At 39.6% G+C, this 12,111-nt stretch overlaps 1 protein-coding gene across 2 annotated transcripts in view; it reads left to right on the top strand.

Annotated features, from left to right (window-relative positions):
- The first annotated feature begins 1,111 nt into the window (after positions 1 to 1,111).
- The window catches only part of acbd6 (acyl-CoA binding domain containing 6), a 221,059-nt gene continuing 210,059 nt past the window's right edge, over positions 1,112 to 12,111 (top strand). For both annotated transcript variants that reach the window (XM_063064879.1, XM_063064878.1), the window contains exon 1: positions 1,112 to 1,424. In XM_063064879.1, coding sequence (XP_062920949.1) covers positions 1,236 to 1,424 — 189 coding nt within the window. In that variant the 5' untranslated portion in view covers positions 1,112 to 1,235. The remainder of the gene's footprint in view (positions 1,425 to 12,111) is intronic.

Raw genomic sequence — 12,111 nt, 5'->3', positions numbered from 1 at the left:
TCCAGATGCTTGAAGTGAAAAAGTTGACAACTTTCTGAGTATATGAAGAACATTTTCAAAACGTTTAAAAAGCGTCTAGTTGGGCATTAAACCACTTAGACATAGAAGATAATGGGCCAAGTGCTGCGGATTAATACGGATGGCAGGTCACTGGCCACTGTAAACTGATGGGCAGAATTACCTGCTTCCATGCTGTATAACTCAGTGTCTCAATCAGAATTGAAACAACTTGATCTATGATGCAAGAAAATGGCCATCAGATAGTTATAGGAAGAATTCAGTGGGCAATAAAAATACTAAGTTGGTAAGCATTGATAGCAAAACACTCTGTTCCTTCTTTGACATGTCTGTGATCTAACAGAGTTGGGGGGGGGGGTCTGCCTGTAAGTTAAATGAAAAAATGTGCTTTGATCCTGCAGTGAAGTCAAGTGCATTAAAGGTCATAATATTATTCAAAACAAGGTGTGGTAATTAAGAGTGAAAATGATGCAACTAATAAACTAATGCACTTTCCTGGTTAAGCCATCTAACCAACAGGATTCCTAAAGTTTTAGTTATTCAGTAGGCCAACTAAATTGCCTACTTGAGGTAGTCCAATTTGCCTGCATTTTGCCCATAAGATGAACCTTCTGTTCATGCACCTGTACAAATGTACTTTAAATGTAACTGTTCCTGACTCGGCCACTTCCTCTGGCAGCTCCTTCCACATAATCACCACACTCTGACAAACTTGTCTCTCACGTCCTTTTTAAATCTTTCCCCTCTCACCTTAAACTTACACCATCTAATTTTAGATTTTCTACCCTGGAGAAAAAGACTGTTTGCATTCACCCTATTTATGCCTCTCATGATTTGATGGTTCTTCGCTGTTGTGGATGAGATAAATAAGAATGGTAGTGTTAAACTATAGCAGGATCTGACTAGTCACAGCCTATCCAGTCTCTGGGTAACAGAAAAAGTGAAATTATAGTGAGAATAAGAATGAAAGTAGAGTTAACTACTTCCACACAAGATGGACTGTTTGAAAATTTGATAGATCGGCCCCGGGGTAGGGGTTAGGGCTGCACAAGCGGAACCTTCATACAGGAACACGGGCTCCATCCGGATGGTTGATGGAGCTGGATCGTTAGCGGCCTCCCGGTGTTGGTAGTTAGTGAGGTAACCAGCCACTAGCCGACTAGTGAAGCGGCTGGTTTCTGGTTGGATACTGGGCGGCAACGACAGGACACGAGAGGATGGCGGCGGCGGGCAGTGTTAGTGAGGAGCGGCCGCGCGTGGCCGTGGGAGAGCCAGAGGAAGAAGAGGAGGAGGAGGACGGGAGCGCGCTGCGCGCTGAGTTCGAGGAAGCGGCCGAGCACGTGATCAAGCTCGCACACGTGGTGAACCGAGAAAAGCTGCTCTACCTATACAGCAGGTTCAAACAGGTAAAGCCCACCCTCAAATATACCCCTGTCCCCCCCCCAAAAAAAAACACCAGTTCCTGCCAAACCCTCAAACCCCCACAAAAATCCGCACCAACACTGGGACAGGGGTTATCAGGGACCAACACCTTGAGCAGAGAACCCCTCCATCTACGGCAGCTGTATATGGACAGTCATACTCTCACCTACCAGGACAAGTATGCACAGGGGAATGTCACTCCCCAAAGCAGATGTGTACAGAGGACTCTTATCAGAAATAGATGTGAATATGTAGCCTGCACAGATGCAAATAGTGAATACTCCCCCACCCCCAATCACCCCAGAAGAGGCACGCATGCTCCCCACCCCAGAGCAGTTACCACTAACTTCTCAGGACCAATGCCCTGGAGATGTGTGACTGGTGGCTGATTTCTTCCTTGTCCCTTTTGCCACTCCCACCGCCAGACAAGTGTGAATTTGACAAACACAAGGAAATCTCCAGATGCTGGAATTTCAAGCAACACATAAAAGTTGCTGGTGAACACAGCAGGCTAGGCAGCATCTCTAGGAAGAGGCACAGTTGACGTTTCGGGCCGAGACCCTTCCTCCTGACGTCGACTATACCTCTTCCTAGAGATGCTGCCTGGCCTGCTGCGTTCACCAGCAACTTTTAAGTGTGAATTTGGATTACCTGTGACCAGAATGGGTGTGAGTGGGGATCAATCCTCGGCCATGACAAATGTGAATAGGGATTACCCCTTGAGAATCCCTACTGATTGGAACATAAACTTCAGGTGGAAACTGAAGTACTAAATAAATGTTTGACACCTTTTAGATTTAAAGTTGATTCATTATAAAGTGATCTGTGAAAACAAGTATGTACGTAGTTGAAAACAGTCTGCGGTTGTTCAGGCTTAACATATAATTTAAACGTTAAATGAACACAAGCGACTTCTTACTTGGAATTTATAGTGAGAATTGAGTAACAAATGTTGCAGTTTAAATTAGTTCATCTGTTTGGCACTGAGTGCATCTGTAAAGATTGGGATAGCACACTGGAAGGGCAATATGTCATGGAAAGTGAGTTCACATTTTTGAACGTGTGCAGAATTCAGAAGTTGACAGTTTTACAGGGTAGTGCTGAGGAGTGCAGATGCATTTGTCACCAATGCAAGGTTTTGATCAGTTAGGTTCAAGTTGCTCTGCATGTTCCTTCTTACACTAAAGTTTCTGCATGCGCAATAACTTAAAAAGTGGATTTTTAAGTGCAATTTTTTTGTAGTGGCGTTAATGCATTTAAACACAATTAACAGCTTTATTGCTTGTTAAAAATAAGAGTAGATGGAAATTGGCTCCAAGTACCAAATACAGATATCATCTTCTAACTAATGAGAGTGTTAAAGAGAACTCCACTAATTTAATGAGCCCTTTTTCCCCTTAAAGGTCTTAGGCAGAGCATGCTTGCTATTTAATTTGGGAACACAATAGATTGCAGTTAATTGGGACACATTGGGGCCAGAACATTTTGGCTCAATTAAGTGGCTGCTCCAGTTAGCTGAGTCTTCATGAAAGTAGTTAAAAAGGTATTAAAAAAAAAAGTGAACTATCATTTAACTGAGTAACAAATTATGTATTTAAGTGAAATACACAATAAATTAGAACACTACCAAAACTACTAGGGTACTATAAAACTGTGTTTTAGTTCCTAATCGCAAACACGAGGAAATCTGCAGATGCTGGAAATTAAAGCAACACACACAAAAAATGCTGGTGAACGCAGCAGGCCAGGCAGCATTTATAGGAAGAAGTACAGTCGACATATCGTAGTTCCTAATAGTTATTGACAGAGGAATTCATTCAGTGAACGCTGAGGTGTTCTTCTGTTTGTAAATGAATAAAATCAGCGCAGATACCCAGTACGGTTAGTGGGCTGCTCTCAAACAGTGCTTTTGATGATGCAAGCTCCAATCTTCATTTTAATTGAAATATTCAAGATGATTGTCGATACCTTCAAATTCTTTGTAGTTTTTAGCTTGTTGAAGTAGTGAAATTGTTTCATTTTTATTTCCGGCTATTTCTGGCATCTCCAAGCCTGAATACTTGAAACTACAGTGAGCAATATAGTTTTGAATTCTCTTACTGCTTATTATTTGCCTACTATGAGTGTCAAAAATCACTTTTTTTGAACACAAACACATGTGACACTATTTAAAAACTGTTTGCTCTGTACATGGTATCTAGGAGTCATATGATGTGCAAGCGACTGATTGCTAGTATAGAGAATGTTCAGCACTTATCTCCTGCCTCAATTAAGCAGCAATTTGTCCCAAATAAATGATGGGAATCTTGGATATTTCCCCGATTTGTTTTTGTACTTTAAGAATTATCCCAAATAAGCGATGGATCAATTAACCGGAATCTACTGTATACCTCGCAGCCATCCTAAAATGAAGATTATGGTGACTGCCAGTCCTACTATAAAAAAGTGAAACTGTCATTTATTAAAATTCCATTTTTGTTAATTGCTTAGAGCAGCCTTTCTCAATATTTTTGCCCTGCAGGAATCCTGGAAATAATTTTGAGGTCTCAGGGAGCCCCTGCGTAAAATTATTATATCTACAGCTTACAGTACATTAGTGATCAGAAAGTTGTAGATATAATAATCCAAAACTAATTGTCAATGCTGTTTTGAGTACAGTATGGATTTTTAGACAACCTTTCTTGAAAAACAGGTCGTTAAGCTTAGCTTACCTTTCTTGAATTTAATCTCTTTCTTTCCCTTTCATAAATTTTAAAAACTCATGAGGCAAGTGTAATAAATTTCTGTTAAATATCTGGCTTAAGCCAAAATGGGATTTAATTTTTCTAAAGATCAGCTTGGTAGATTTAATTTAAATAAAGGTTGTAAATTGATTTTGATTAATACTATTTACAACATGAAAATTTATTGACAATGTTGAAAAGTAAAGTTACTAAATACCATAAACCAAAGCAATATGAATAAAAATATAGCCTAAGACAATTTTATACAAGACTTTGAAAAATCATTGTCTTACTAAGTGACAAGATCAGGTTCAAATATAGGACTAGCATGCACAAATATTCAGTTCTGGGTCAAACTTGAGATAAGCACATGGATTTCACCAGCTGAAATGAGATGATTTCTATCCTTGTTCTTCATGCTTGTTAAACAAGAAAAAGCTTGCTCACAAATATAAGAAATTGAAAACTGCAGCAAAATATTCATTGCTTTTCTATGAATGGCAGGAAACTCTTCTTTTGAAGTGGTTCATTTTGGTAGGTCAAATATGATGGCAGAATATAGTACTAATGGTAAGACTCTTGGCAGTGTGGAGGATCAGAGGGATCTTGGGGTCCGAGTCCATAGGACACTCAAAGCTGCTGTGCAGGTTGACTGTGGTTAAGAAGGCATATGGTGTATTGGCTTTCATCAATCGTGGAATTGAAATTAGGAGCCGAGAGGTAATGTTGCAGCTATATAGGACCCTGGTCAGACTCCACTTGGAGTACTGTGCTCAGTTCTGGTCGCCTCACTACAGGAAGGATGTGAAAGCCATAGAAAGGGTGCAGAGGAGATTTACAAGGATGTTGCCTGGATTGGGGAGCATGCCTTATGAGAATAGGTTGAGTGAACTCAGCCTTTTCTCCTTGGAGCGACGGAAGATGAGAGGTGACCTGATGGAGGTATATAAGATGATGAGAGGCATTGATCATGTGGATAGTCAGAGGCATTTTCCCAGGGCTGAAATGGTTGCCACAAGAGGACACAGGTTTAAGGTGCTGTGGAGTAGGTACAGAGGAGATGTCAGGGGTAAGTTTTTTACGCAGCGAGTGTTGAGTGCGTGGAATGGGCTGCCGGCAACGGTGGTGAAGGCAGATACGATAGGGCCTTTTAAGAGACTTCTGGATAGTTACACGGAGCTTAGAAAAATAGAGGGCTATGGGTAAGCCTAGTAATTTCTAAGGTAGGGACATGTTCGACACAACTTTGTGGGCTGAAGGGCCTGTATTGTGCTGTACATTTTCTATGTTTCTGTGATTTTACAGAAATCCAGAACCTTTCCAGGGACAGGTCAATAAATCTCATCTTGAGTGCACAATCAGACTGCAGTTCACAAAGTTGTTCTTCTTCTCTCACAGTCAAGTTCTCAGGCTGAGCAAAAGATTCAGAGAAAGTGTCCCTCACCCAGTCATACACATGTTGAAAGGGAGGAAAAATACTGTCCAATTTTGTTCTGCAGTTCTTCCAGGTGGTTTTCAATAAAACTCAAGACTTTTTGATATCCTTCCTCACTGTCAAGCCCAAGCAGCAGTGGAAGCATTTCAAGATTTCCTTTCTCAACATGATTTTTTTAAAGATGCAATTTCTTTTTAAATCCAAGAACCTTGTCACCTGAAGTCAACACATTTTCTCCAGGGCCTTGCAGAGACTTGCTCAACTGGTTCATATGGTGAAAAATGTCCTGTAAGTAGGCTAGTTTCTGCAGCCATTTTTCATCCTCAAAGCACTCAGCAAAACCTGGTCTACTACTTTCTTGAAAGTACTCCTGCAATTCATCTTTCAGCTCAAACGCACTGTTGAGAACTCTTCCTCAGCTAAGCCACTGGATTTCTGTATTAGCAGGAGATTGGTGTGCTCTTTGTCCAGGTTTTCACAGTTTTTTAAACATTCTCGAGTGAACTGGCCTTTAATAAAGTTAACCATTTTTGTAGCATCATTCAGAACTTTTTTTCATTTAATCTCCAAGAGTTTTTGATAATTAGCACCTCTCTGAAGAAAGCAGTGTGTTGTGATTTTCCTTTTTTTAACAGGAGAAACAAAACCTCTCATGGAGCCAACCATTGATGGGGCACCATCAGTACCGATGCCAACACAATTCCTCCAAGATCGACCCTTTTTTTTCCCAGATATGAAGTCAAAACATTACATATATCTTGGCCTTTGCTTGCTTTGGCAGCTCTTTGCAACAGAAAACATATTCCTGAATTTCACCATCATTTACAAATCTTGCAAATGCTACAACATAACATTTATTGGTGAAATCTATTGACTTAGCAACCTGGATAGAGAAGCTGTTGTTTCGCACAAATCCTCTTCAGCATCATGTGACATGACATCAATATGTCGTTTTACCAATTTGTTTGAGAGTGAAACCTTTACAATTTCTTGTACTGCATCTTGTCCTAGCATTTTACCCACTATAATTTTACATGCTGGCATTATTAGGTACCAACTGTGTGAGTTTTTCTTTTCTGGGTAATAAGTTCTGCTACTAAATAACTTGCTTCCTGAATCTTTTTACTGACCGTGATGTTATTAACAAAAGCTTTATCCTGTTTGTTTTGAGATTCCAATAGCTGTTTAAAATAATCAGCACTTTTATGTGTCATATAGCTCTGATTTATAGTTGTGTGTCTTTTCAATTTTGCTGGAGTTGGCATAATAAATAAGTAAATGAGATAGCTGCAAATGATACAAAAATTTCATAATACAATTCACTTCTAACTTACACAATCCACGTTTTGCAACATTAACGACAATAGTAAAGTGGTAGGCCAGCAGTTGAGTCGCAACATGTAAAAATTCTTTCTTTAGAATGAAATTTCCCTCCGATTTTCTACTACACCGGTAGAGTTTGATCGCTCCCATAAGTCAGTCACTGTAGTGTGAGGGGAAGCTGGGGGAAGTAACTCAGGAGGGAGAGGCTGACATCACAGCCCAAGGTGGGTGAGTCTATTCAATACTTGGAAAATGCAATTCACGCTCCTCATCAGCCTACCGTCCTCCCCTCTGTGCAATACAGCGCTCACCAATTATCCATGGCCTCCCCGTCTCCCAGTCAAAGACTGAGAATAGACTCAATCAACTAAACACAGTCTTACTGTGCACTGCCATACTGGGCTGACAGACTCGATCAACTAAACATGGTCTTACTGTGCACTGCCATACTGGGCTGAGACCTCTAATGAGATTGCTAATGGGACTGCTCGGTCACTGCCCATCGCTGCGAGCATTAGCATCGTGCGCAAAGTTCAAAAAAAGGTCTTTATATTTTTTAATCACAACCTCTCGGAACCCCCATTGAGAAACCCTGGCTTAGAGGATTTACCATTATATACTGGCCTTGAGTAACTTGAACAATTGATTATTTGATTTTTATTTTGCTGATCTTAGCATCTCATACTTTATAGATCTGAGGCTGAGACCTATGCGTGATTGACTAATTACTAAATGGAGTCTGTTTAATTCAGTACAAAATTAATGTTAAATATTCAAAACGAACAAAACAAATTTTTTAAGCAGAGCTGTACAGTTTTTCTGCATTAAATCCAGCTGAAGGACAGAAAACAACTAGCGTTAAAGTTTTGCCTTTCTAGATTTGAATTGCATCTTGAAGACATTTGGTTATTACAGATAATGGTTGTGGCATGAATAGCCTGTGCTGATCATTGAATAATATAATGCGAAGGAAAAGTGGCCCATTATGCCTGTGCTAGTTCTTTGAAATATTTATTCATTGGTCTGATTCCCTACCTTTCCTATATCTTTGTAAATTTTCTATTTTCAAATCTTGCACTTTGCCTTTGTATCAGATTCCAAACACAACCCTTTCAGCTAATGCTTTCCAGAACAGAACAACATTTCTCCCTGTATTTTAAATCTGTGTTTTCTGCTGCCATCCACCTAATTTTGGAAGTAGTTGTTGCTCATTCTTAAAAAAACTTTTTTATGTCTGAAATCTGTGATGTCTGACTAACATTAGGGTTAACAATTTCAGTTTTTGTAGTCTTTCCATATAATGGAAATACAGTGCTGAAATGAACCAGGTTTTGAAATAACAGCTTAATCCATTAATTACCTATTAACCATGCTGTTGCTCTGTTTCTGATTCAAGTCCTTTCAAGTTCGTTGTGGACTAATGTATTCAAATCCTGACATAGTATTTTAAAGCTTCAGTTATGCATGTGGTAAGAAATAGAATTTTAAACTCTTAACTGAGCCATTATTTCAGGGGCATTCCCATGCATGTTTAAACCTGTAAGTTTATTGAGCAAATGCTGCAGAAAACAGAACTTTATGCCAATCCTGAGTACTGCCCAGCTGAAAAAGAATGTACAAAGTTTAGGCTCTGGTGAGAGGCTCCTAATGGGAAGATGGATTGCCAGCTATGTTCCCTCTAAGCTGTGCGTATATGTATGCACATACAAGTTTTTCACCCAGCGCACAGAGGAAATTAATGTGTGCACAAAAGGTTAGTTACCTAAAATAATGTAGTAATTAGTAATTATATGTATTGAAAATAATTTTTTAGCTAAATGTTTCTGTTAACTAGTTAGTCAGTTTTTCAAATACCACAATGCATGTCACTAATTTATGTCACCTCACCTTTCCTGTTCCAGTTTGTACAGCTGCATCACGGCGGCAGCCCTCTTTGGCAGATAGTGTTCATATCGTAAAGTTTACAAAGATCTGTTTCAAATCCTGTAGATAACTTACTAAGTTTTTATTGAAAAAGATCAGTCAAATGACCCTGTGGCTAAATACTGTCACAAGAAATTGATAAACATCACATATGAAGTGGCTTTGCAGGTTTTAAGTGCTGCCTTTGATGAACTGGCTGCACTGTGCAAGATTCTGCGAAAGAGTGGCCTGACACCGATTGATCCACTTCATTTTGCGCGAGGCAAAATTAACAAGATAAGAAAGCAGTATCTGGGAGACAATGTTTCAGGAGTGACAAAGTTAAAATTGTCCTAAGCCAACAACGTGAAGAAAACGTCACAGTAGATAACAAGTTCGCTGTTGACTTTTATAAATAGTCTTTGTGTTCATTTAGAAGAAAGGTTTCCTGAAAATGAGGTACAAGAATGGTCAGCTTTTGATTTCTGCGCAATTGCAGATTGTGACTTCACATTTGGCGATGAACAAGTTAATGCCTTATGTCTAAAATATCATAATTTTCTAACTGAAAATACTGTAATAGTTAGACAGTTTCATGATTTCAAGTTTTCCGTGCAAGAAAAAATTAAATCCAAACTGATTTCAAACTTTGCTCAAATGGTGGCATTTGTACTTCAAAATGAACAGTTTTGTGACCTTGCACAGTTGATGGACATTGGGGGAATCTTTCTTGCATCTATTGCAGACTGTGAGCGAGGTTTTAGCCTAATGAATCAACTCAAAAACAAGCTGAGAAACTGTTGAGGTGAATGTCATTTGGATATGTTAATAAGAATCGAAAGCTATCAATTAGATGGAAGTTCTATTACTCTAGATAGAGTTTACAAAGAATGGGGAAATACCAAAGATAGGAGAGAGGAAAAGTAACTAAGTGACTTAAATATGTATGTTATTTTGTTGTTATTCTGTGCAGTTTTATGTCAAATATTTTGTAAACCTATATAAACTGTGACGTGTGCATTCAGTGTGCACATACTTTTGTCACAGGAAAAAAAATTGCACAACATAAGATTTTTGTGCACACTGACTACTAAAAATTAGAGGGAACATTGATTGCCTGTACTAAATATAGACAGTCCTCATTTGAACATACATAGCACTGAAGGAATCATACTATAGCAAGGATCCAGCAGCATTAGGAGAGAGGGGAGATATTTGGCAGTGTGGGAAAGGGAATGTGATGTTGGTCCAATTTCTGTGAAGACCTGCTTTTTTAAAAAGAATTATTGAGTTCTTTGCTTTTCTTTGTCACATTCTACTGACTTTTGGTATTGTACTGTGTTACAAGGTGGTAAACTTGGTGTTGCTTTTTTTAAAAATACCATCTTCGAGGAGCTTCCTTCATGAGTTGTGTACTGGTTTTTGCTGAATCTGGCAGTTGGCTAATGTATTGAAATGACATTAATTTCTTTATAAACATGCATCCCAAATGAAAATTACAAAGAAAGCAGCTTTTTTAAAAGCAGAATATGTTATTCTCTAGTAAAATATTATAATGATAGCATATTAGATATAAATAGGAAATTAATTACAGCAAGAAAAACTAAGGAACATGTGGACTGAGAATGGAGGACACTTTGCTGACATGTGCACACTGAATAACCTGGTCATCAGAGGCAGCATCTTCCTCCACAAAAGAATATACAAGATCACGTGGGTGTCACCTGACCACATAACAGAGAACCAAACAGGCCACATCTATATATTCAAGAAATTCAAGCGATCACTTCAAGATGTCAGAGTGAGAAGAGGAGCAGTTGTCGCATCTGACTACACCTTTGTGAAGCTCAGACAAAGAAGAATTGGATGGAATCAGCATCAACAAGGTAGAGATTCAACATTGACCTTGTGCGTAACATGCAATCTCAAGAAATATTTAAATTGGTCCTCGACAAGAAGTTCCAAATGCTACAGCAACTGCCTGAGGAAGAGGATCTACACAACAAATGGCAGAAGGTTAGGGGGAGGCTGGTCTTAACATGGCAAGAGGTACTAGCTGGCAAAAAGAACAACAGGAAGAATGGATCTCAGCTGAAATGATACACAAGATTGAGGTGAGGAGGCAGCAGAAAGCAGTCATGAATATCAGCAGGACTAGAGTGGGAAAGGCGCAAGCACAGGAAGAGAATGTAATGGCTCAGAGGACAGTGAAGAAAAGCAATAAAGCAGACAAGCATAGTTATATAGATGGCCTGGCAGACAAAGCAGGTCAAGCAACGAGGTGTAACAACATGAGGAAGCTGTACGACAACACCTAGAATCGGCAAGTACAGTAATCTTGAGGGCCAATCAAGGACAAGGATGGAAAGGGAAGGGCAGGAACAGAGCAGCAGCTGAATAGGTAGGCTGAAAACTTTGAAGATCTGCTGAACAGACCCAAATCTCTAAACCCACCTGACATCCCTCCACCTGCCTATTAACTGTGACAAGCCTATCAGAGAGGCAAACAGGAAAGCAATAAAGCTGCAAAAAATGGTAAAGAATCTGGTCCAGATGACATTCCTGGAGAAGCTCTCAGGGCAGATCCAGACACTACAGTAGAGATGTGTCCATGGCTTATTCTATGTCAAAAGTCACTTCTGTTGTGATTGGTTAGTTTAGAAACTGCAGTGGCTTTTCCCATTGGTTAACTGCCTGGGTCCAGTTTCCAATATCTTGGTGTATAGGGAGCGTGTGTGGAAGGTTCTTTCTGTCTTCCTTTGTTTAAGGCAAGCAGTGCACATAACCATTGGGAAAGTATGCTGTGCGCATGCTTTTAAATAAGTATGTTTGTTGAATGTTCAGCTTTGTAGTGTCTGTAATTTGGGGAACATGAATGTTTGGTTGAATTTTTACTGCTTGTAAATAAAGGATTCATATACTTCTTAGCACTTGCCCGACCCACAAACCTGATTCAACATTACATTTTGGTGCTCTGAGCGAGCAGGGTCTGGCTTTTTGAGCAGAAATGGAGTTCTTTGAAAGGTTATGTGAAAACAGTGACCCTCATATGAGAGATACAGGGTCCCAGGGCGGACAGATAATAGTGAAGGCTTTGGAAGTCTTGCTAACCTACTGGTGGGTTATGGAATGCTGGCTGATTGGACAGACCAGTTACATTTTGCCAAAGTTCAAATGGGACATCACATTGTTTCCATACAAATTGTTGGGTTTTCCCAGGAGAAAGGATAGCCAGTGGGATGCTTTCTGGCTGTTTGCAGCAATTGTAAGACGTCAGTATAAAACCAT

The sequence above is a fragment of the Mobula hypostoma genome, chromosome 12, assembly GCF_963921235.1.
Source record: "Mobula hypostoma chromosome 12, sMobHyp1.1, whole genome shotgun sequence".
NCBI classification, from domain to species: Eukaryota; Metazoa; Chordata; class Chondrichthyes; order Myliobatiformes; family Myliobatidae; genus Mobula; species Mobula hypostoma.
This window is presented reverse-complemented; position numbering and strand designations above follow the sequence as displayed.